Below are 21,277 nucleotides of genomic sequence, written 5' to 3' on the forward strand. Positions count from 1 at the left end.
TTTCTTAATTTTCTTATGATATGTTTTTACAATACAGATACAAAAAAGAGCAGCCTTCTCACTAACTCATACAAACATGGTGATTCAGTGAGTCATAAGAGTGGTTTCAGGACAACATAGCATTGATTTTAGATGAGTTGGCTGGTAAATAAGACGTGCTGGCAACATGTAGGGGAGGGGTAGAACTTTACCACTGTCTATTTTACATTCAGAAAAAGCATTATTTCTGGCATATCACCAAAATACCAATAAACAGGAAAAGAAAATGGTGGAATATCAATTCAAACCATTGTTTTCCTTAATCATTGATTTTATCAATTGGTTATGTTTATTTGGTAAAATGTTGTAAACATGATTACAATTTATGTCACAGAGCTGATTTGACCTGTGAAGCGTTCTATATCAGGGAGGACAATATTTAATAGTGTGGTTAAGTATCATCTTACATCAATAGGTCATGTCAGTTCACGTTGCAGGGTCTTTTTGAGCTATCACATTCATTAGAGTCATTCTGTCGCAGATTCAAGTTCCACTTTGCAAAATCATTCACATGTATCCTCAGGCTGGGCCCAGACATCCAGAGTGGCTAAATTCAACCAGACAGCGGGGGTTTAAAGGTTTGCGTCTCGGTAAAATGCTAAGTAAAACAATAAGCAACAAAAGCCGTGGACTTTCTGAAAAATGAACACATGTGAGCGTGTTCTTTCAGCTGTTTAGGATTTTAGTCATTGGGCTCGGTCAGCTGTGCTCTAAGGCTTATAGCTGTGACTGGGCTCTAAAGAAGTCATATGATGGACTATCATTAGGAATCTGTAGCTGTTTTCTTCAGGCAGATGGGCTGTGAGAAATAGAAAGCTTATTTATTTCCTGGCCAGTTTGCGATCAGTTTTCACGTAATGGGCGAATTTTAGGGAATATCTGTTTTCTCACCAGCTGCTGCATGAACGATGAATTTTTTACTGAAGGGTAAGGACACATTTCCTAAAAATAATGGTTATCAGTTTTAATTTCATGGTTTATTGCAGCCGTTGTATGTTGCGGCAATGATGTAGTTTACTTTGTGGTGTCCCCTAAATGCACCTTTTACTGTGAAAAGTATATTTTTAAGTGTTTTTTTTCTGCAAACAACACATATTTTGAACTAATTATTATTTTTTCTAACCTTTGAGTTCTTTTGTTTCCATTGGCTGATGTTACAAATTACCCCGTGAGGGAGAAAAGGAAGTTCGCACTTTAGAACATTTATTCACCAGAGGTTAGTTAAAGCTTCAGCGAACAGAGAGTTAGAAGTAAAACATTGATTATAACATTAAAAATGTTGTTTTTTGTTTGAAAGTGGCACAAAGGTGATTAAATAGAAAGAAATCATGTCAACACATTTTTCTTTAATAAGTGTACAGCAAGTATTTTATCTTCTTTTTCTATTCATATTATTTTCACTTGTACATTATCTAAACTGTTGAAAACCTTGTTGTTTTTATTATTAGCTAAGCGTATCTTAACCTTCATTTAGCCAACTAGAGCCCCGAGCTTTGCTCCTTGTGATGCATGGGGAATCAATAGGACATATTTAAAAAAAAAGTAAAATCAGCAGCAGTAACCAAGCAAACAAACCAGTAAACAAATTGCCTGGGCAGTTATAAAACAGAAGATGTTTACTCCATCTTAACAAACGTAGATGGATCAATCTTAGCCTTTTAAAGTCATAAGTATCCCTTTTTTTGTTTTAAATATTACTTGTTTCTTTGACCTCAACTTTTTAACAAATGTATTACTTCAGAATTCTGCTGTAGTGAATCTCATTCTAAAACTTCTAAGGATAAGAATAGCGGGTATCATTTGTCAACCTTTAGTTTGTCCAAAATATTCTTTGGATCACTACATTCACTATTATGTATTTAGTGGATTTCATGTGGGTGTTTTTTGCTACACAATCCAGATTCTTCTTTTTTTTCTGAATGGGTGCATGACCATAAACACCTGCATTAACATTCATGAAACACTGAACATTCGGGGCAATATTAAAGTTAAAGTAATTTTTTTATTTAAAGCATGCAATGCGATTGATGTTGTACAACTTTACTTTCTATAGTTATATTTCTTATAGATTTAAATTCTCATTATCTCAAGTACAGTGATTAGGTTTATGTCGCTGTGCTGCTAAGTTAGCTGCACAATACTGTACATTGCATACAGTATATAAATGTAATACGTTTTTGTTTGTTAAAATATTCCAATCATGTTGAATACTAATTTTGCATGCCAGTAGGAATCCAATCTGCAGGATGGAGTCTCACTGCATGAGATTTTCACATCTGAATTTCATTACATCATCTAAGAGAGTGCTAGATACCCTCATGACAAAGGCAGTGGGTGATCCACCCTCTGTCTATCATAAACTTGTATATACTTATATTTATGTATATATATACGTATATTTCTGTCAGCATGCTGACAAGTATTTCTTCATACTTTAAAAAGACCAGATTCTGAGGTGTTTTGTTTGTAGCTGTGCTAAAAAAATAAAATAAAAAAGGCTTTGTTGACAAAAGACTGCAAACTTTAGGAATGGGTAAAGACTTTTTATCTAGGTACACAACTGAGTGGCGCTTTAAAGGGAGCAAGCTGCTCTAGATGAGCCTGCTAGGTAGGCCATTTGAATTTTTCAACAGTCGATCAGACTGTTATCAGAGAAGATTTGGTTGTTCAGATATGGTTCAGTAAATAGTTCTTTTGTTTTTTTATATGTTGACACTGGTTTGTGATTCTAAATCATGAGTATGTTTTGAGATAAAGAGTTACAAGGTCTGTTAGCTTTCCTATTGTTAAAAAAAGTTAGTGACTGATTGCTTACACTGATTATTTTCTTCAGCTTATTGTCTTGAATTGCATTTTGCTGAGTAGCTGTATTGTTCTAATCTCTGATAGCTGAAATGCAGCATTAGCCTGTGCTCATCTAGCTCTGCATCTTCTACTGTGTTGTAGGGTGTGGTCTGCTAGAGTCTTAAAGGCTATAGTGTCTGTAAATTATTTCATTCTGCATTAATTACATTAAGGTCCTCTGTAGATCCTTAAAGAAAATCTATATATTACTAAACCAATCTTTGATACATGTATTATAGGCCATAAAGGGGAGTTGGATCATATTCTGTTTTTCTGCACAGTCACTGCCTTTGTCCATCCTCCTGGGCTCAGCCCTGCCCCTGTGCTCTCTGCTGACAGCCCACTCATCACATTCAGAGGGCCCACTGGCCCACACGCACACAGCATGCCTCCTCTGTGTAGCCTGTCTGCTACTGGACAAAAGATACTTTGTTTTTATGGGAGCATTGTCCAAGTTTCAGAGACTTAGCTGTGGTGAACCTCTTAGTTACAGTGTTTGATCAGAAATGAAAATGGAGTCAGTTTAGCTACAAAAGGAGTGTCTATACTGACATAACTAGAGTTTTAATGACATGCTTCACTGGTTTAGACTAAACCAGAGTTTTTCATACCTTTGCTACACAGTATTATTTCTTAGGACTGGTACTGTATCTTAGAATATGAGGTCATATGGGGAATCACACACAATCCTGCCCAGTAACAAGGAGTTTTGGTTCTGTTTAGAGAAAGCCAAAAAAGGAGCATCTGTCATTGAGTCACTTTTAAACTCTGCAATACAACAATCAGGCATAACTAGAGATGCACTGATCCGATACCTGAATCGGATTTTGGCTCCTAGTTTAACTAATTAGCTGGATCGGATATTGGTGATTTGATATCGGAGATCCAATCCAGTGCACTTTACATCTAGCTGTCGTTTCTTTCTTTTTGGTGCCAATTTGCTCATAAATGATATAATTACATTCATACTTTTGTTAATTTTTTACCTTTTATCAACAATGTTTATATCAAGGCTAAAGCCTTCACTCACATGGTAAAATAGATGGTTAATTCATTGTACAGTTGAATCAGATCAGTACCAGATATCGGCACATATGCTCAGCCCAGGTATCGGCATCTGATTGGTTTGAAAACACTGGATCAGTGCATCTCTAGGCATAACATGACAATCATGCTCTGCCGTCCACACCTACACAATTTAATCCTTGTCGTACTTACTAAAATCCTCAGATCATTTTCTGCTTCTAACAAATCCACTTTGAGGACAGACTAATCACTTGATTTCTAATATATTCCACCTACTAAATGCTGTAAGAATAAAGAAATAATCAGCATTAGTCACTTCAATTGTAGGAGGTCATGATGTCATGCCTGATCAGTGTACACATTCATGGGGAAAAACTCATATTGGACAAGCATATTTCCCCATGTTTATGTAAGTAGTGGATTAAACACAACAAAAAGCAATATTTAAAATAATTTTGCTGGTCTAACAATCCACAATTCTGACATAATAAAGCTAATGGTGCATATCAGATGCTAAAAAACATTTTTTTATTAACAATCTTGACCTGATTTGATCTTATTTAAGTGTTTTCAGGAAGATGCCCTCTATATTCACCATTGAAATTGGTTATACCCACTGTTCTTATAAACTAAAGCACACATGTATCATTGTTTAGAAGGTTTTATAAACTATGCCTTTACTGCAGTCCCATGCAGTTGCATCATATCAATGCCTGAATGATGCATGCTCACTGTTGTATTTATATGCTGTCATGGTGATGGGAAGACCAGTATGACTGAGCCTCATACCACAGCTCTGTTTAGCTCCTCTTACATGAGATCATCCCTTGAATTTCTGTCCCTCCCCTGACTCACGCTCTGCAGCCTTTTCTCTCTTTCTCTCTTCAGCAGCACCTCCTTCTTTGCCCAGACAGACTTCCTTTTATTGTAATGATAGATTACAAATAAGTTAGCAAATTAATTTATATTTGTGTCACTGTTAAATTAAGAAGCCCCTCTGAGAAATGTGTGGGATTATAAAATATTATCAAAAGCTAAACCAGATACAAAAATGATTTGAAATAACAAATTAATCTAAAGCGGTTAAAGCAAGTTTTGAATGACCTAAACTTTGGCTTGGCTAATATAAATAATCATCATAAATAAGTCATTACTTTTAATATAGTGCAAATAGGAAATAATGCTTTGTTTTTATTTTCTTTTTTTTTTTTTCCTTTCTAGCACTGTTGCATCTATTCCCAGAGATATATTAGCAAAACAGGAAAAAGATGTAGCGTCTTTTGAATGAAGACTGATAAATCAGTCAATGTTTTTTCTCACTGGAAATGAGTTGAACCCTTTTCTAGTTGTAAGAAAATAAATATGATCTTTTACTTGTTGTGATGCTAACTAATTTTAGCAATATAAACAAAACATTTTCTAAATGTTTCCTCAATTATAAGCATCAAGAAACAGAAGCAACATGGCGTTGAATAGATATGTTGAGACATTGTGGTCCTACTGAATGTGTGCTTTTGGTTTATTCAGACAGAAATGTAAATAAACCTTTTTGTCATTCAGTTTTCATCGTTTTATAAGTGCTTTGCGCCTTGTTGAGTTTCAACTTGAGATAGTGTATGTCTTTTGAAGACAGGCTTCCAACTTTTTCTGTTAGCTATGCCAAAATTATAAAGTCCTCCATAAAAAATGCACAAGTATATATCTTGAAGTTCCGTCTGGAAAGAGCATTTTAATCACTTACCTAAATTTGATCCCTTTAGTTTCAAATTGTGTCCAAAGCAGATGCACATATACAGGATAGGGTAATGTTGGCTTTTTCTTTGAGTTGTTCAGAAAACTGTGATTATTGCATCCTCTTTATTTAAGCATCTTTCCATTTCTACATCAATCCATTATCAGTTTCTATTTAATTAAGGCAATATTTACACAGTTTATCTTCAAATAATTAACATAACTAATGAGGATATCAATCATTCTACTTGTCAGCATAATGTGTGAATGTTACATTTTATCAGAATCAGACTGAAGAATGTAAAATAATGTATTATATGCTCTATTTGAAGTGATTACAATGGTAAAGGTTTTCATTACTCTTTATTCTCTTCCTTTAGTTTCATTCCCAGCGATAATAAAACTAGAACGAATACTTGCTTGGCCGCTTTCAGTGCAGACTACCGGTTTAAATCACAGAGCTGTTCCAGTCACATACTTGTGCTGCCCTACCTACCAGAGAATACAGCAGTTTCTCACTCACTAAGAATCCCAAAAATGTATCTTTAAGAATCTCACCATGGTCTTCATTCTTGCATTTGTTTTTAGAAGTTTTGCAGATATATTTTTGCTGCTTTAGAAAAAAAGCGTAAAAAAGTATAGCCATATTGGCAACAATCAGACTATTCACCAAGTCAAAGGTGTATATCTTATAGAAACTAAGTTAATTTTATTATGTCCAGCTTATAATTGCTCATTCAACCCAAAAGCTTTCAATAAAGTGCTTACATTTTTCATGCTTTTAACACATCAGATAAAATAAATTTTGTGTACAGATTTTGATTGAGAAATGTTTGACTTGTCCTTGTCCTGGTCCTTGGCTTTAAGATTAAAAACTTTGCTTTAGTCTGTGTGTTTTTTAATTCTCTCCAATTCAAGGTCAAGAGGATTATACAGGCTGGGTTTTGATTGCGATGGCATTTGAATTCAATTCTGTATAGACTGTGAGGATTTTTAATGCTTAGAAGCCAAGTGCTGTTAGAAAGCCCTCAGTTTATCTGTACTCACATTTAAACGAGCCTGCACACATATAGGATATGATTTAGGATGCAGCACACTCTGCTTCCACCCACTTGAAGGTTTTGGGTGGCAAATAATTAGTAAGTAATAATTTGATTGACGTGTGAAACATATAATTTTATGAAGCTTTATTAGGGTAGGACTACATTTCCTTTTAGATCAAACAGACTTGCAATGCTATTTCCTGCTTTCAGTTCTACAAGCATGACTCTCCTTCACTTTTCCATGGTGCGCATTAGGAAATGAAGGATGTCACCTAAGCGGCAGAGATTATGTGGCCTGCAGTTGCAGGGGCAGCATAGTTTAGGGTTGTGGTTATTTATAGCAAGGCACATGTGCGTTTGCTATGAATGTCTAAGGCAGCCAGTTAGAATGCTGTGATGGTCTCTCAGCAAAGGCTGTACAGAAATTGACCTCTGGATGTGAATTCTGCCCAATATAACATATGATATTTATAAATTGTTGAGAGAACTTTTTCCTGGGTCATTTTAGGTTCGCTGTAGCCACTTTGCTTATAGTGTTTTCCTTTTTTTTTTTTTTTTTTACCAAAAACAGCTGTGGCGTTGATTTCACTGGACCCTGGAGGTGTGTTCTGTTACATGGCATCAAGTTGTTGGCAGCATATCCTTAATGCTTGCAAGGGGTGAGATGGGGTCTCTATGGATAGTCCTAGTGCTTTTTATTTTGCTATAAGAAGCAGAGCAGCATGTCCACTTTTGAAAGAACCTACGATGGGTTTGGGAGTGTAGAAAGGGGACATTAGTGCAAGTTCAGTGAGTCTTGTTTTTCTTTTAAATGACATGGATTCCTGGATGTATTTATGTAGTTTAGCTGTGAAACACATGGTATCAGGATTTGCTTTGCAAAGAAGGGAACCTGGTGGAGATCCTTTGAACAATGTGTTAGTGGAAAAGTTTAGATTCTGCTGTTCGTGGAAAAGTCTCCTTGACCTTTACCACCTAGCTGAACATTGTTGGAGGTCATTTATCAGGATTTTCAAAGCAATATGTTGATTAAATCAATTCAGAATAGACAGTATTTTATGAAGTATGATTGGATTCCGATATATTATGTATTGGCATGCAAGGTAGCTGGGTGAAGCGAGTAAGGTAGCTAAACAAAGCTACCTTGTCTGACCCTCTATGGTTAGGAATTTACAAAGAGATGCTTAGCCTCTTCCCTCCATTTCGATTTAACATGATTACTACTAATCAAAGCAGTGCGAATTTAGAGGAAGTCCACAAAGTAGTCCTTTCGATTTTCTTTGGTTGGCAAAATTTTGTTCAAGGTATTTTGTCTATGATGGAGTAGAACAGGAAAAAGGCAAAGGATGTTGATAAGCTCTTAATCAATCTGAGATGCATTGTAGTCGTAACACATTAGGGTCGCATTACAGACTTGAGAAAGCATCTTGAAAATTCTCACTCTAAAGTGTAGTAGGAGGTAAAGAGGGTAGTTATTATTACATATGCTGGATGGCACAAGTTATGGTTGTTTCTTGAAATATTACCAGCCTGTTCATAGACCCATTATGGCTCTGCCATTCTGTGGGTAGGAACTGTTGCACGGACCGCATGAGACAAAAAGCAGCAAAAAGTGAAATTTTGATGGGGCAGAGTCAAATAAGAAAAAAAATCTCTATAAAAGATGAAGAGACACAATGGTTATTATATTAGCTGCTGACTTGCTTACTTTGTGTTGGTATTGCACTTATTAGGGCAGAAAATGGTTATTAATATTATATTTGTGTGATACTTATTAGTATCCTACTTCCAGTGGTGAAAACTGTATTTTAGGGTTACGCCCTTACCACTAAGTACAAATTGTTCAGGGATGGTCACAGGGGCTCCACAATGTTTGAAGTGTCAAATACTGCTGATTATTTCAACCTTGGGAGACTCGCATAGATAAAAGTTGCAATTAGAAAATATTAGATTTATATTTCTAAGGATAGCCGGCTGATTGGGAGTACTCATTGACTCTCTGTAATCCCTCCCACTGAGCAATTCCCTTTTAAATGGAAGAAACCTCCAGCAGAACCATGCTAAGTGTATCTGCAAAGGCTGACTGGGGTTTAACAAGACGGAAGTAGATGAAGCAGAAGTTGTTTGGCGCTCGAGCCTCAGCAGAAAACTTTGATACTGTGAATCAACATTTCCTTGGATGAGTAACCTAGAAAGCATTAGAGTTGTCTTTTCCCGGGGCCTGGACACTGGTGATGGAATAAGCCAGAGAATGAGGGAGGAGATGGGGTGGAGGTGGGTGAAAGTTTGTTTGCATGCGAGAGAGAGAAGCTGGGCCAGGAGCTTAATAAGGGGGTCCTGCAGGATGATTCCAGATAGAATTTTTGCTTAAGCTTAATTTCTCAAATTTTCAATACCATTTGTGTACAAACAAGTCTGATCCCATTAAGGGCACACCCTACAATTTGGCAGATGTAACATCCTGGTGCAAGATACCTCAGTACATGTTCAACAGTCTTGCTGAGTCCATGTTTCAATGTTTCTAAAGGAGAAACCAACAAACTTTTAGGCAGTTGGTCATAATGTTGTGTTTGATATTTGAAGTTTTCTTTGGGTTCAGGTGGGATGGGGCTGAACTAAATCCTGAACATAGCACATTTCCATCAGTATCAAATCAATTCTAGAAAAATAAATTGGTAATATATTATACCAAGAAATATTGGTCACTTATAAAATGCTTATTGTTAATTGCTCACCAGCAGGGTGAATTTTGCATTTTTATCTTAAAATGTCCCTTCAAATATAAGGTTTGTGAACCCAAATACTAAATTTATTTAGGAAGACTTTTGTTATACTTTAATTTTTTTAGTTTATAACTGGTTTTATTGTGTTTTATGGTAAACCTTTACACCCAGGCTGGTATTTATTTATTTAAGATTTTGATTACTGATCAAACAGAATTGAAAGGTACTCTTGCCAGAAATGCAAAATATTTATAAAAATATGCAAAACATTCAATTGAACATTCTATTGAAGCAGACTTATTTACTTTAACTGATTGAATCAGATGAGAGAAACAAAAGGTCAGCAGTTAAATGACTTGGATAACTGTAATGTGTTTGACAAAGCTGTTCAATGTGTGTTATAGCAGATATGTGACTGATTACATAATTTCTTATATCTTTGTTGTTGCTTACGTGATATGGGCCTCATTCTATCTACTTTATGACCAAACATTAAATGACCTTTATTCATTAGAAGAATTATCAAGGATTCTGCTTCCCTCTTATTCTCAGAAGATCCTCCAGAGGGCACCACAATGTTAATCTCCCTTGAAAATATTTTTCTTGCAGGCTCAGGTACCGAGACAAGGACTCTTGCCAGAGTAAACTCCCAGGCTCTTTGTTATTCTACCTATAAATATGCTGCATTAATACAGATATTCAGGGAAGAAATGATAAAAAAAAACAAAAACTGGTATACCATGTCAAACCAGCTGATGTTCTCGTGTTTGACCTGTATGTTTGTTAATGTGTTATCAGTGAACTGTCAAATACGTGAAACACGGTAATCATTACTGTCTGTCTCTGGGATGGTTTCTTTTTCTGACCCCGACCTTTGCTCTCAGCTGGGCAGTTTCCTGGAATGATTGTGAATGCTGTCTGTATAATTTCCTTTTTTGGAAGGTTTTGAATGTAACGCAGTAATAAGCTGATGCATTGGTGTCCCTCTGCAGTCTGAGCAGCTTTGCTCATCTGTGATTAAGCTTAAAAGGGAATGACAGGGACTAACATATCAGCAATGACAGAGTAAAAGAGCAGGAAGTCTGCCTATGTCTTTAGATACCGTATATCATATTTCCATGAGTCTTAATCATTTTTACATGTATGTTATCAGTTTGATAAACTTAATGTCCATAACTCACTCGATTTCACTTGTCATTCAAATCAAATAAGTCTAATAACTTATCAGTAAAATGAATTTGATCTATAGATGAATCCTTAGCTTTTAAAATGCTGTTAAAAAAAGGGTAGGTAATCTCGACTTATCAATGTTAAACTCAGCTGAAAAAAATAAGATGGATAAACATTGCTACCTATAAGACAGTTTTACCCCTAAGCATAACTTTTTATTGACTCAGCTAAAATCTGACAGGAAGCCAATTTCTTGAAAGGTTAATATTACTAATAACCTAAAGGTTTTTGACTTTATATTATTTTGAGGAAAAAGGTGTTTAAAGGTATAATGGGGGATTTTCATGAACTTAAAAAGACTGAAAATGACTCTCCACTTAAAAAAAAGCACAGTTACACCCTTATACTCACTCCCGATAGGGAATGCCTATTAATCGTGTGCAAGAGTGTGCACGAGCCAATTTCTCCTTGTGCACATGCTGTTTAAAAGTTGTTGTTTGCATCGCTCATACTTTCCAAAAGAAGAATCACCAGAATGATTGACAATGAGGAGGACCACTTATTTTGATGATCCACCCGGAAAGAGCACATCCTCCACTATACCTTTAAGAGACAGAAAAGGTTGGAACTCAAGTGGACTAGGCTGTAATATTCTGGTTAGAACGTCAAAAGACAGTCTCTATGGTTTCCCTTTATGTGGCTTTTACCTTCCTCAGAACCATTTATGTTCTTTCTTCATAGTTCTGCGATCTCAGTGTCCCTCAGTCCATCAGTGGATCCATCTGCTTGGAAGTCGCCATTAGTAAAGCTAGTGTAGATTACCTCTTGTGCAACTGGCATGCTGGGATGTCTCAATGTTTTTCTCTTTGGATTCAGAAGCAGTTTTTTAATGTTGAAAAAAAGGACAAAACTGAATCAGAAAAGACTTGGAATATGGCAGGAAAGTGTTACCGTAAGTTGATCCAGTTTACAGTGAGAATATTGTATCACACAACAATTTCATCTTTCACTTGATCTTTCTTCTTCAGAATAACTGTCACACCACTTTACTTTCCAATTCCCAGCATGTCTTACTCAAACACTATTTTTAGATGAACTAAATAGAAAATCTAAAGACGATAGACTACCAGAACACTTAAGGTACCCCTGATTAACACGGAGACAGATTTTCTGGCTCTTATGATGCTTTAGAAGGGTTTATTATATAATAGGTATCACAGTAGCTTTTTCACTTAAAACCCCCAAAAAGTGGAATAAAATCTGCAATCATTTCTAAGGCTAAACATACAGGTTTCTGGCATTTCCTTAAGGTTCTCTTTACATATAAAGATGTTCAAATTGACAAAGTCTGTCTTATTTTCAGAAGCTGTTTTCCAGGGAAACTAACGGTGGATGTTTTAAGATTATATAATTTTTCCACTGAAATACCGATTTTGAGCACAGGAGTTAAGACAGTGTCTCATCCAATTTGGCCGTTTTCATGTCTTATCATGCAGGATGTTAATCTGTATTGCCTAGATGTTTTGAAATGACTTTGCTGATTACAATAAACACAGGCAACTACACAGCAGAGAGCTAACTATCTTAAACCCTTTGCTTTCTTAAAAATAAATGTGTTAGTTGACAGTAGTGCATTTAGTATAATATGCAATCGAAAAATAATGGTGTCTTCCATCATAATTCAACTTTTAATAGAGCTTCTGTGTGCATGTAAAAAAAAATGAGTAAAAGAATCCTGGATATGGATTAGCTTGTATAAAACACTTTCCTTATTCGCTGACTTCACGACTTGCTGCTAGATAAACACCAAACCACATGGAAACTCAAAATAGCAAGTAGCCATGGAAAACCTGACAGGACTCGCTCTGGATGCATGATGAGAGAGGGAGTTACAGCTCCCTCAGAGCCTGTTAGACAGTACGCCACGATCAAGGAGACTAAAACAGCTTCTTCAGTCTTTCATCCACACAAAATTCTGCGTCTACCTGGACCGCTGTCCCCTCGTCTGCCTCTCAGACACTGCAACACAAGATGAAGAACCTGCTTGAAACAGAGAGGGATCACAGAGCACATCTGGTAACTCTCATGTGCTGCATGGGTTAGTATTTATACCACGGCTTCCTTAAATGATTATCAGGCCCTTCTGTATTTGGTCGTTAGCAATAATAACTTTGATATTTCTTTGGAAAACTTGTGTGTCATCTGAATTGGAGATTCATAAATGCCTGAGGTTATGTGCTGTTGGTTTTCAGAGATGTGAAAATATATACCGGTATTCTAAACTGATGGTGGTTGTTGTTGTGTAAAAAATATGAGCTGGTTGACAGATGATTAAGCTAAGCTTTTGTTGAAGGGTTCACTAAAGATTACTTTGAGGAAAGTTTATGTAAATGTTGAAGCAGTGCAGTGAGTCACAGCTCTGACGACTGGCCAATATTTAGCCATTATAGGCTCTTGGATTTTAATGCACCAGTTTTTTTTTTTTTTGTTTAAATGCATCTGCTTCTACTGTGATGTTGTCAGTGGCAGACGATGATGTAGGTCTGGTTGGCATGGTGATGCAAACAGGGAATAAAACATTGTGGTGGATTTGACAGTCTTTTAACTGAGAGTGATCTCATCTTTGACTCTGGGAAATCACGTTCTTCCTTTTCCCATCCTGTAGCACTCCGGCGTTTTTGTGATAAACTAACAGGTTTCATAAGCTTGTTAGAGAGCATTAGTAAACAAACTACTTGACCTTCCCCAGGAATATGCACCAGATAAGTTAGAGATAAGGTTTTGCAGATAATCTGACTCAGCTTATAACACAATATCTTAAACTAGCTTCAGACATCTCCTGGAGTACAGTTCAGATATCATCCTAAAATAAGTGAATCATGGCATAACTGTAGATGTACCAATTCAAGACTTAAATGCTATGCGTTTAGTTGGATGTCTGATGGAACTGAGACATCCACAGCTCAGGTGGGAGACAGGATAACTATTTAGTGTATTTAGTCCACACGTGTTACTGAGCCACATGGTGAACACACCAAACATGTTGAAGAGGTTTCCTTGAAAACAACTAATATAAACAGACTGTCCCCAAGGTGAAACGTGGCTCTGGGGATTTGTTTTTTCAGCAGGGACAAGGCTGGTTAAAGTTTACAGGAAAATGTTTTTGAACAAAATACAATAGAATGGAATAGAAAATCCCTTTATTGTCCCACAATGGGAAAATTCTGGCGTTTACAGCAGCAAAAAGATTATAGAAAAAAATGGTCACACAAATATAGACCATAGAAAAGTGTATAAGAATAACATAATAGTGAAGAGTTAAAAAAATAAACAAATGAAATACTGTACTGTGTTTTAACGATATAAATCTGTGCACCTGGAGAATAAATAATCAATATACAGCTATGGACATTTTTACAGTAATGCATATTTGAAAATAGCAGCAAGATTAGAGAGTTGCAAAATGACTGCAGCATGTTATTTAAGTGACTAAAACAGAAACTGTGCAAAATTAGCATGGATGTAACAACTTATTGAGGTTGTTGGGAGCAATGATGGTTCTAAAGTCTTACAGCTGCTGGGAGGAAGGATCTGTGATAACGCACCCTGGTGCATTTAGGGTGCAGCAGTCTATCACTGAAGGAGCTCTCCAGTTCTGCAACAGCTTCATGCATGGGGTGGAGACATTATCTAACAGGGTATATATAAATACAGGTCAATGCTCAAAGAAAAGGCTCCAATAGACTTGATAATGTTTATAAGTACTGTTTGAAGATCTCTCTAATAAATCTTACTAAGTAAAGATGTGCAAGGAAAACGCACAAACATTTTACAGCACTAATTGTTGAGGAAAAACACTGAAGACAGTAATTATACATTATTGATGACACAGGGGGGTTGAGTAGAAATAATATACCACACTTTTCAGGGGTTTATTTTTAAAAACGATCTATTGTTTTCCCTTAGCTTCATATTTATACAGTGTGATATGCTGGTCTATCATAAATTGCTCCAATAGAATGGATTGAGTAATCAGAGTTTAAAGTGACATTTGAAAATTATGAATTAATTTTTAAGGAGCTGCACTCCATGTTATATACACTTCTAAGTTAACAAACTTGCTTTTGGCTTTTTCCTTATTTTTTCTTTCATTTTCATATCTTTTTTTCCTATTCTGATATGTGTGCATTTTTATTATCCATTACACATTTTTTTATTTGTAAGCAAAGTTTATTTGGAACTAATGTAATATTACTTGGTCTCCACCCCATTTATTTCATTATTTATACAGAGATTTACTGTTTTGGGTGTGTAAGGGTGAGCAAGCTGATACCTGGGTTTTTGCTGTTCTTGCTTTTATTATTGTTATTGCGGTTACCTACCTATGTGCATTTGGACTCTTTTCAACATCCTATCAAACTTAAATTGACAGAATTCTTCTGGAAAAAGAATATTTTACTTGCACAAATGAAGTTGTCAATCATAAGTCCTCCAAGCAGATTAATATGTAGCATGAGGGCATGCTGCTATCTTATTATATATACATTTTTACATGACATGCATTGCTTGAAAGAGTTCCTGTCTTCATGGATTTTGCAATCAGAGATGTGCCCTGACAACTTGCAAAGAAAACAATTAACGCTGTGCCGTCTCTTCTTTTTGCAGATGAAAGAGACCGTGTGCAGAAAAAGACCTTTACAAAATGGATAAACCAGCATCTACTAAAGGTAAAAGATACTACAAGGCAGTAGTTTACATGATATAGATAAATGGATGTTTGTTAAAATGATTAGGGGCTTTAAAATTGTTGGGCCAGTCTGTTTGCTTCCACATTAACCAAATCCATTTTTATTTAACATGCTTAATAAATCGTTTACAGCCTCTGTTTTTATTATGTTCCAACATGTTAACATTCCTTCTGAGACATTATTAAAATTTGGCTGAAAGTCATTTAGGAGGAAACGTGTAGCTGCTCTGCTGCAGCAGCAGGTTTTCTTTTGTTGAGTTGGAATTAAAAATGCTTACTGTGTAGTTTTAACAGCGTTTGGAATTTAATGAAACACTTTAAAGGATAAACGAGCATTGACTTGTCTGATCTGTCACAGCTTTGAATATAAGCACATACAGTAGATAGGATATGAAAAATGTCTGTAAAAGTTTTTCTTCGATTGGATGAAGTAAATCACCGTCATCTCTAAAATCAGATTAATCTGTGATGCCCTTCATCCTTTGGTTGTTCTTTAATTGCAGACATATGTTTTTCAGATAAACTTAAGTTTGGACGTGTTAATGAAGGCATTCTATGGGTTGCAATTTATGTATCTAATGTTTTTTTGTATTAGTGTATTATTTTTACATTTATTTTAATATAATTCTTACAAAATCATGATAAAATGTCATTTTTGTCTTGCTCATTAATTTACTGTAGCACAATGATACAAAGCTAATCTTTTTGCTAACAGATTTAACAAACCTATATGGTGTCACTGAAGGGAAAGTCTTGTGTTTTAGCAGTAAGAATATATTTACGACAAAAAGTAATGCAAATATAAAAACAATGGCATACTCAAATCAGGTGAAATGTGCAACTGAGTATGACTATTAGGAAAATGATTTGCATGAGAAAACAGCAACAGAGTAGTTAAATTACCTCCTTGAAATAACATATGGTATAGGAACTCCGTAGTATTCAGCAATATGGATTTCTGGCCTTCTTTAGTTTTTTGTGTTTAGTAGTATGGGGGACAAAAGTTGTAACATTTAATTGAATTAAATATAAGATAGATAATATTTCTGTAAGGCACTGAGCCAAAAGAATCAGAGAGGCACAGGGAAGTTTGAGGAAAAAATAGAAACAAATTTATTTACAACAAAATGATGAACTCTAAACATAAATCTGAGCCCAAAAGTAAATGATATCAACAAAACCAAACTTAACACAAGCAGCTGTAGTATTAATTGACCTAGCAAACACTCAAGGGGAACATATATACTGGCTGATTGGGCCATTTTAACACAAGAAGGAATATTTACATAATTTACCTAAACAAGACTACAACAAAAACAGAAAACTAAACTATACAATACAAAATCAGCAAACCTAAAGAAAATAATCTAGTATTTAAACCTTCCAACTTTATTTAGAACAAAAACCTAATGGAAAAAAATGGAAAAACAAACTTTCACACCTCTTCTAAAATAAGTGGAAGAGTCCAATTAAGTAGTGCTACTGAGATTCTTTGCAGCTGGGACTCTTGCTTCACTGGCCCAGCCAAGCCCACATGGTAGCCTCCCGTGGCAGCCTCCAAGGAACCGGCAACTTGAAAGAAAAGTGGTAGTTTAAAGTAAACCATACAAGCAAAATGTGGCAAAAATAGTCAACCAAATATGTGCACCCAAACAGTTAACTGGTGCCAAATCATAAGTAAAGAGGAATAAAAAACAATATGGTAAACAAATATATAGTGCTACATTTAAATAAAAATAATTACCAGACAATTTATAGTGGGGCTGCACATGCTGCCACCACACTCTCCAAATCTTATATTATTATATAAATTGAGATTACCTAATATCAATATAAACAACTTAAAAACATCAGAAAGACTGGGAAGAATTACTCCAATAGATGCTTTACTTTACAAGTTTTTCTTTTTTAAATCATCCTGTTAAGATTTCTCTCCTTTTCTCTTACTCATGCCCGAGTTCCCCCCTGCTCTAGTCATTAATTATGTTGTCCTCTTTGTTAATAAAAGGTTGGTTAATTTTGCACTTAGCATCTTAAATAAAACAAAACAGATTCCAGCTGGATTTTTACCAGGCCACAGCGAGCGTTGACAAGTAGGGCGTTCTAGCTCAAACTAATCCTGGAGCTTAGCCCACCACTGAGCAAAGACTACAGCTGCATCCACAGGCTCTGCGTCTGTGGTAAACATCGTCACTTAAATGCAGTAATTATTGACTGAAACGTAAATCGAAATACCAAAACTGCATTTAAACTTTACATCACTATTACTGAATTAAACTAGATATATATTGATACTGATATTTGTCCATACCAAAGCTGTTCCAAATGTAATGCAATAACTCCTTTTTTTTTTTTTTTTTTTTTTTTGTAAGTGTGTTTTGACACTTTTGGCCCTCCATACAAACACTTCACTTGCAATCCTGGTAATGCAAACATAATGGTTTTTATTTGGCATTAAAGTCCTGAAAGTCCTCTGTGAAAGGAGGTCAACGGCATTACTGGACTTTTTTTGGACCAGGACAGAGTCTCTGGCTGTTGTTTAGCACCTCACTTAAGTTGCTAGATGAAGTGTTACACTGATAACCTTGGAAGACTTTGCTTTACCACTTCTCTGTATATCATCATGGACTTAAATACCAGGACCACCTGAGCTTTTTTCCCCCAATGAATGTTATGCAAAACATGGATTTAACCTTGAATTTTCTCCTAATTTAAAACAGGATTGAAATGATACTTTAAGATTAAGATATAAACATTTATCCCCATTAGTATTTTAATAAATTTCCTTTAGCAAATTTCAGCAAAACCACTTTGTTTTTAATGCCTGCAACAAATTTCTGGCTTCTTAAAATTCTAAGTAGAGCCGGTACAGCCCATGTGATTGGTTTCCATCCTCAGATAAAGCTTTTAAGTGCAATCCATAAATTTTTGATAAGATTGAACTTGGCAATGTTCCAGAAGAGCTGTGTTAGTCTACTTTGTCGATTTTAACATCAGTTTCATTCTCTGTTTGATGCAGCTGTCCTGTTAGAACACCCAGTTGTTTCTGCTTTAAATGATCCGGTACTTGCTTTCAAGGGATTTTAAATGTTTTGGAGCTAAGACTTGTTTCTCATTAAAACATTGATACTGTGCAAAGCAACAGGGCCACCAGCAGAAAAACAGGCTGCACTACGATTTTACTGTATATATAGAGTATGATATTTTCTATCCAAAGCCTATGCTTAAAGAGGCATTACTACGTTTTCTAATTATACTACCAAATGTGACAAAAAACACAGAGCTACTGTCCTCTTCTGCTCATTCTTGTAGCTCGGGCTCATACTTGACAACTTTTTTATTGTTTTTTATTTCATTTTTTTCTTTTTTCACCTTACCTGGAGTTACCATTGGTGTCTGAGTTGAGCTGGATGCTGGTTGCTTCTGAAGTATCTACAAAATCCATCTTTAATATAACGCTTTGACTGTTTGCGAGGCTGGACCTGTTCAACATCGATGCATTTATCATCACTTCCGCCAAACAGCACGGGAACTTGCAACCTGAAGTAAATTCAGGAAAATAGGCTGCAGGCTTATAGATGCATCAGTGCTGAAGTATTGAGGTGTCACTCTGCTCATCAAATGGTGTTTTAGTCATAAAAGGTCAAATAAAAGCCTATTTTTGCCTCATATGTCCATAAAACATTTCTCTTAGCGATTTCTCTCTTGTCTTAGAGGGCAGCTAAATTTCGATTAATTGTAAATATGTTGTTTTTGGGGCAGGTGCTTCATTCTTGGTTAGGGAATTAGTGGATGTTGACATTAAATTCACACCCTTGTTGACGTGGACACTAGTTTCTTAGGATCTCCGTTTTCATGACAGGCTTTATTATTGGTTTAATACAACTTTGTGTTGAAATAGGACAATGTTCCCAAACACACATCAACCAGCTTTAGGCAGGAGTAGAACTGGGTCATAACCATTTTTTGAACACTGTTTTAATGATTCAATTCAAATATCTTGTCAGTCAGTCAGTCCATCCAAATATCACCCTGTAGTATGTAACCAGTTCTGACCTAATGAAAATCTCAGCCATGTGGGAGCTCAGTCTTTGTCTTGAAACAATACAAGAGCAATGGACATCACATCATAATAGCATACAATTGTAATCAAGTTACTGAATATTCCAATACATTTTTCAGCCCCTTTTTTATTTAGTTCACAGGATCTCCGTCACTATTTTTGAGCTTTAGCATCTTGATCACTTGGGAAGTCTTTTGAATAACCCAGAACCAATGTTGGCCTGTAGAATCGGCATGCATGACTCTTAAAAAAGAAAGCCCATATAATCTTTGTCTTTGTAGAAAAAAGTGAAACAAGATAATGAGACACTAAATTGTAGGTAAATGAAATGCAATTTATTAATGTTTTCTAGAAATCGTGCAGTTGTACACTTCTTTGGAAGGATGAAATAGAAAAGTAGGATCATAATAAATTATTAAACAGCAGATAATTTGTTATTTTGCATGAGTGTGTGATTTTTTTAAAAGTTGACTAAATCCCATACTGCTTGTGAATAACTTAAATAAAATATACACAAATGCACTTAATTAGGCATTGTCTGTGTAAAACTACAATAATATTTGAAGCTTGCAGACATTTGATTTCCTCTCCCATTTCTGCAGGTACGAAAGCATATCAATGACCTGTATGAAGACTTGAGAGATGGACATAACCTGATCACACTGTTGGAGGTCTTGTCTGGAGACACGTTGGTGAGTTTGTGTTTTTTGTTGTTGTGTTTGCTGTTACATAAAAAAGATGAGGGTTCAGATTTACATGGAAAAAGATGTGATTATGTTTTTGCTCGTGTGAAGCTTCATGTTGATGCTCAAGTTGGTAAACTTTCAGATAGATCAGTCAGATCAATCAAACAAAAACAGGACATACAGAGAAACCTGTGTGTTGTCATGCATAGCAGACCATCAGTCAGTTTGGATATCCTGGCACTTCTCTTTTTGTACTTATGTAACTTTAACTTGGCCTAAGTAAGAGAGGGGAATCCTGGGATTGTATTCCCTATAATCAGCTTTTCTGCCTATTCACTAAAACTAGATAAAAAAAGAAAATAAATCAATAAATTTCTATGCAGCATCTTAAACTACTGAATTCAGTACATAGAACAAGTTCTAAATCTAAATTGATTAAAATTTTTGTATTTATTTGTTTATTTTCTTTTGAGGGTTAGGATTTAATTTCCATCTGGGATCAAGTATTTTGGACTTGAGTTGAACATGAGTTTGAACAGGAATGTGATGTAACTATTAAACTTTAAGAATATGCTGCAGATCAGCATTCCAACACCTTACTGCACTTTGTAAATAATATATATGTATATTTTTTTAAAAAGATGATAAAAAATCTGAAGCTGAAATTTGATAATCTTTCATCAATTGTTTAGTTAGACGATGATTTGTGAGGTCACTAAGTCTCCTCCCTTCAATTGAAGACCACTCTTTGATCTCAAGGATCTCTTTAAACCATATTAGTTTGTGAAACACAGAAAGTTTAGGTGACCTTATTTCACACAAAGGGAAAACATCATCTTCTTTAACTTGTTTAATAATCTTTCTCATATTAGCGTCAAGGTACTGCAGGTATCAGATCTATACCACACTGAAGGCTCCCTTGATTTTCATAATAAAAAATGGCTAATGAGATGCATTACTTTTAAAATCTTGCTTTTATTTCAATCAGTGATGAGTGAGAGTTTACTTTAATTTAAGCGTTATAAAATTTAAGCTGTGAAAATTCTTGTAAAACAAATGTTTCACAGGAAACAGTGAAACTGTAACAAACTAAATGTTTGCAGTTTGTGGTGTTATGAATTCAGTTAGTTTATCAGTTCTAAGTACACATTTAAGCATGGAAATTGATAAACTCATGTCCCGCTGATTTATGAAAGCCCAATAAT

At 35.4% G+C, this 21,277-nt stretch overlaps 1 protein-coding gene across 1 annotated transcript in view; it reads left to right on the plus strand.

Annotated features, from left to right (window-relative positions):
• Positions 1-21,277, plus strand: part of dst (dystonin) — a 128,404-nt gene that overhangs the window by 12,767 nt on the left and 94,360 nt on the right. Inside the window, exons 5-6 of the mRNA XM_015374488.1 lie at positions 15,242-15,303; positions 19,989-20,078. Of these exons, the coding sequence (XP_015229974.1) occupies positions 15,242-15,303; positions 19,989-20,078 (152 nt within the window). The remainder of the gene's footprint in view (positions 1-15,241; positions 15,304-19,988; positions 20,079-21,277) is intronic.

The sequence above is a fragment of the Cyprinodon variegatus genome, unplaced genomic scaffold (assembly GCF_000732505.1).
Source record: "Cyprinodon variegatus isolate N-32 unplaced genomic scaffold, C_variegatus-1.0 Scaffold104, whole genome shotgun sequence".
NCBI lineage: Eukaryota > Metazoa > Chordata > Actinopteri > Cyprinodontiformes > Cyprinodontidae > Cyprinodon > Cyprinodon variegatus.